Raw genomic sequence first — 4,764 nt, 5'->3', positions numbered from 1 at the left:
TCATTGTACCTAGGATAATAGACCCTTTGCATAAATGACGCCTAAATTTGCATAACAATACTTAGTACATCCTTACCCTCATGTGGATGTTTTTGGACAAAGGATTTTTTACGTGAGTGTGAGGCTTTGGATGTATATGTATTGTTATTCAAATGAAGACGCCATTTATGCAAAAAGTCTATTGTCTGCAGGGGCAAACTCTGCACACCTTAAGTGGTTTCGGCAACTGCCCCCCCCCCCCCTCTATGTATGGCCTTGATAGCCTTTATATCAGCATTATAGCTTGTATATCAGCAGCTACCCATATTATATTTTAAATCCTGATAACACTTTAAACTCTTTCCCTAAAAATATACCCTGTTCGAATCAAATAGAAAAACAATGTTTCTGTCGAAACCAATTTGTCAGTTTCTGTATCTGTTAATAAAAGCAAATTTAAACTTTGAAGTATCTTGTTCCATCATGAAAAAAAAACTCACCCTTGGGGGGGACTCCTATCATAAAAGGGGTGGGGATGCTTGTTGGAAATTTTAAAAAGGACCCCTAAAGAAGACCAATCTTGGCGTGCCTCAAGCTTTTCGTGACCCACTAAAAGGTACCAAAATACAACAAATATAATTTATGCACCTATGAATGGTTTGTCCCTTGATGATGGTAGGGGGAACAACCCACAAGATTCAAATTCCCCTGGGGTTGCCCCCCCCCTCATCCTGGGGCAATCCATTAATTTGCTGTTTTCACAGTTCCCATTATACATCTTGTTTACCCTCCCCCAAAAAATTTGTTGCATAAGCATTGTTTTCAATTTCTCTTGGGATTTACAATGACGTACAATCGTTCCAAGAGAAATTGAAAACAATGCTTCTGCAAAATGTTTTGGGGTAAACAAGATGTATTATGGGATCGTGAACAAAGCGAATAGGTGCATTATATTTGTTTATTTCTTCCTGTTGAACTCTAAAAGAGATCCTGACGGCAAAAATTATTAGCTAATTCCCCAGAACACAGGGCCAAAAACCCGAAACTTACACCCCCAAGCGAGACGACGAGCATCCCCGCCCCTTTCATTTGGGAGTCCCCCCGGGGGGGGAACTAATTTCACTGGTAGTTGTATTATTCCTTTTCTCCTTCAGTGATTTGTCTTTTAAATAGCTGAGGAGCTGTATTGTATGACAGTGATGAGCTTGACCTCGAGGAACTCAGCTCCTCCTCTGAACTGCCAAGTGAAATAAGAGGAGAATATACTGGCTTTCTTTGACTGAACGAGTTGTTCACAATACTAGGACACATAGCACTAAGGTTTTCGTAACAGAAGTGTGAGATCAAATGTGAATCATTGGATAACCGAGATCTTTTCCTGTCTTCCGCTCCCAAGTACCACGAGAAAAACGTTTTCTTACGTGGCATACAGAAAGCAACGTTTATCAGCTGAAGAGCTACGATTACAATGGAAACATCGACGAGGACGATGTTTACAATCCAAGCTAATCTGAACAAGTCAATATCAGGAAAAGCGCATGTTACAAGAGTTTGCTTGTGCACGTGACATACAAACAAACCTTGCAAGCTGAAATAATCAAGAATGGGATATGTCAAATAAAAACAAACGATAAAAATAAAAATGCCAAGGTTTAGCATTAACTTTGTTGTGTAAACTCTGACAAGAAATTTCCTTTCTGCCCAAAAATCTACTTGACTGCTTAGATCCTCTGTTACGATTTCAAAACTTTGGTCCTTTTTGACTGAGCCATGAGTTGCAACATCCATTGAGGGAGACAATTTCGTTGAGATATCCACAATGAATCTAACAGATGCACGAAGTATTTCACTAGCCCAAGTTTTCCATAATATCGTCGGAATACAGCAGAGAGCAGCTTGAATAACAAAAGCAAATGGTAGAAAATTCTGATAAATTGCCCGTCCATCGCCTGACTTGATTCCCATAATGGTAACTCCAGGGATTGTGTTGGGCGAAGTTCCTGTTGCAACAATCAGATTTCCCGCGAAATCTGTCATGGACATCGAACAATAAGCCTTATCGTAGTCGGCTTGTGATTGGCTGTAGGATAGGTTCACTCTAACACCCCTGTTGATTGGTTGGCAGACGATAAACGAACCTTTCAAGCAAATAGAGAAAACCTTGAGAAAACCCTGTTAAACGCTATGTTTGTAGACTGTTCACAGCCCTCTATTTTTTCGATCGTTGAGCGTGGGTAAAGAACGGCGAGAGAACTGGACGCCAGCGCAAAGCAGGAGGCTCGAGGGGGTGGGGGCTCACGCTTGCTTCGCTCGCCGATTCTCTCACTTTTTTTGCGTTGAAAACTAGAGGCTGTGGACAGTTTACTATGTTTGCAGAAATATGTCGAGTTTTAAGTATAAGTTTTTTGCTATTTCAGGCCATACCTTACATAAAAGATTCGAATTTAATAATCTTGTAGATACTTCAGAACCGGAATATGAAGACAGTAAGTTGAATTCCCATTTTGGGCCGGGTTGGGGGGGGGGAGAAAAAGGAAAATACTTAGAGCGCGCGTGATCACAAATGCAAACTACGAATTAAGTACATCTATAACGCAAACAGGCTTATGTTACAGGGACTGCGGAGCCGGGGCCCGTGGGGCTGGGCGCTAAGCCCACCCCAATATTTTCGAAAAAAATAAAGACTTTCTAAAAGAAAAGTCCCTAAAGCCCCCTACTTCAAGACACTAGTCAGTCCCCTAATTGGAAAAATGCTCCGCGTTCCCTGTGTTAATAGAGCTGAATTACATTTAAGTATTCTTACCGATCAAGTATTCTTTTATGATGAGAAATAAACCCACAGCAGCGACTGCAAAAACTGATGTTTGTCTCACAAGCGAGTCGAGAAAGGTTTCGATTTTGATTTGTCCATCTTTCCTCTGACTCATTTCTCTTGTTAAATTCACCATCAGTTAGGCCATACCTCTTTATCGCAACCGTTCTCGTTGTTTATCACTGAACCAAGTTACTCAAGTAGAAAAAAACTACAGGAGACCATTTCCAGGGTCATCAGAAACCATCGAGATCACAGTCGCGCCCTTCCAGATCTTTCTTCCTTCAAATATTTGGTGTTAGCTTTGCGCGTTACATTTGGTGTTTTGATCACTAACTATTCCATGATCATACAGTAACATGCAAAAGGCTTCGATTCTTTTCTAGCAGAAACACGATCCTTTAGGAGTGAAGAGTTTCGATAATCGAACGCCCGTGATTTAAGTAATTATGTAGCCGAGAAAGAATTCCACTTCCTTTTGCCAAACCAATGAATCTTTTCTTATCGCTTGGTTTGCCTGACTAGGTTCTGTGAATTCCTACACCAAAGGTATTTAGTAATGCCGCCTTTTTCACGTACAGTCATGCATTCAATGAACTATGACGACTTTTTCGATGAGATAACGTAAACAATAAATTGAATTAACTTTGCGATAAGGGGAAATTTCGCGAGAACTTTATTGGTGAAGGACTTCTGATCTTTAAAAATTTTCTTCTTCTTCTTTGTTATTTAACTAAAATTATTTGCGGAGTTAATTTCTAAACAGCTTTTCTGTAGGATAACCATAATCAATTTTAACATACAGCTATATCAAACTAAACAGTAGTACAGTAGCGAAAACAGAAACTGTTTTTAAAGTAAGTGGGTTTCATTCCTCCCCGAGTCGACTGTAAACAATCAGATTCCAAGTTGGCGAATGGACCCCCCCCCGTATAGATTATTTTCACGAAATTTTCTCGGTCTTTCTAGAAAGTACGACTTAAGGAAAAGATTTTCATACAATAAATTTTGCCTTAAGCTTAACATAAAATTTCTCAAGTCAAACAGCTTTGTTTCGATTTCAAACAAGATTTTAAATATTTAGCGCTCTTTACTCAGATACCATTCATGCATGGAACTGACTCGGTCATCCAAGCGTGTAAACTTGTAACTTCCGATATCTCTATAATCTACACAAAAGTAAGGCATAGCAATATAATACACAGGAAAAAGCCTCTTATCATGATGTCTACATTTTATAAAGATATTTTTGAATTTTTATTTTCGATTCGCTTGTCCCATCTCGTCCCATCTATTTTCTCTTTATTTTTCATTTCAGTTCTGACATGAGATCGAGGCTCGGACAGTTGACAACCTCGTTACGTAGCAACTTTGTACAGATACAAAATGGCGGACAAAATTGAAAAACATCGAACAGTATGAAGGTTTCTCATGTATTTAGCCCGTCTTCGGTGCTTTGGAAGCTTCGCTAACCGATGTATCAGAGAACTGGTGATTTAAACTTCTAAGGATAACAGACCACTTTCAGTTGAAGGCTATATTTAACACAAAAAATGGCTCAAAACGGTGCAAGCACTTTGGCGAACGGCAGTAGGAAACCAGCAAACAACCCAAGATCCGATGCGTTTTCTTTGCCGGGGATTGACGAGAATGAGCTTCGTGCACGTATTTATGCAAAACCTCAATTGAAACCAAATCCAAAGGCTCTTAGATTTAGTGGCCCGACTCCTGTACAGCTCAAAAAGGTAAGCTGTAAATACACATACAGATAGCTCAGGAATTTGAGTGAAACATTTGCAGACAAGACAACTGTTATCGGAGAACTCGAAAGAACAAGTTTCACCCCTAATACCATGGCCCGGGCGTCTTTTACACGAGCTTATGTAGATATAACAGTAATACCCTTCTGCCATTCTTGTATTTTTAGAATACTTTGTTTAACTTATAAGATACCTCACCTTGGGTACCGTACA

General features: G+C 39.7%; 2 protein-coding genes across 2 annotated transcripts in view; one reads left to right on the top strand and one right to left on the bottom strand.

Annotated features, from left to right (window-relative positions):
- Nucleotides 1–141: 141 nt before the first annotated feature.
- Nucleotides 142–2,988, bottom strand: LOC144627955 (uncharacterized). Its single transcript, XM_078485978.1, has 2 exons — nucleotides 2,783–2,988; nucleotides 142–2,117 (listed from the first exon to the last, which is right to left on the bottom strand). Exons 1-2 carry the CDS (start codon nucleotides 2,925–2,927, stop codon nucleotides 1,114–1,116), a joined length of 1,149 nt encoding a protein of 382 aa, XP_078342104.1. The 5' UTR covers nucleotides 2,928–2,988; the 3' UTR covers nucleotides 142–1,113.
- A 1,182-nt stretch (nucleotides 2,989–4,170) lies between these two features.
- LOC144627953 (dynein axonemal heavy chain 6-like) overlaps nucleotides 4,171–4,764 on the top strand; it is a 72,205-nt gene continuing 71,611 nt past the window's right edge. The window contains exon 1 of the mRNA XM_078485976.1: nucleotides 4,171–4,536. Coding sequence (XP_078342102.1) covers nucleotides 4,345–4,536 — 192 coding nt within the window. The 5' untranslated portion in view covers nucleotides 4,171–4,344. The remainder of the gene's footprint in view (nucleotides 4,537–4,764) is intronic.

The sequence above is a fragment of the Oculina patagonica genome, chromosome 10, assembly GCF_052425735.1.
Source record: "Oculina patagonica isolate OP01 chromosome 10, crgOcupat, whole genome shotgun sequence".
In the NCBI taxonomy this organism is placed as follows: domain Eukaryota; kingdom Metazoa; phylum Cnidaria; class Anthozoa; order Scleractinia; family Oculinidae; genus Oculina; species Oculina patagonica.
Note: the sequence above shows the minus strand (reverse complement) of the source record. Positions and strands in the feature narration are given on the sequence as shown.

Bases quoted from the DNA above. Each gene is read 5' to 3' on its own strand.
- LOC144627955 (XM_078485978.1), bottom strand. From the start codon at position 2,927: ATGGTGAATTTAACAAGAGAAATGAGTCAGAGGAAAGATGGACAAATC. The intron at 2,118-2,782 runs GTAAGAATACTT...TTTGCTTGAAAG, and splicing joins CATAAAAGAATACTTGATCG to GTTCGTTTATCGTCTGCCAA.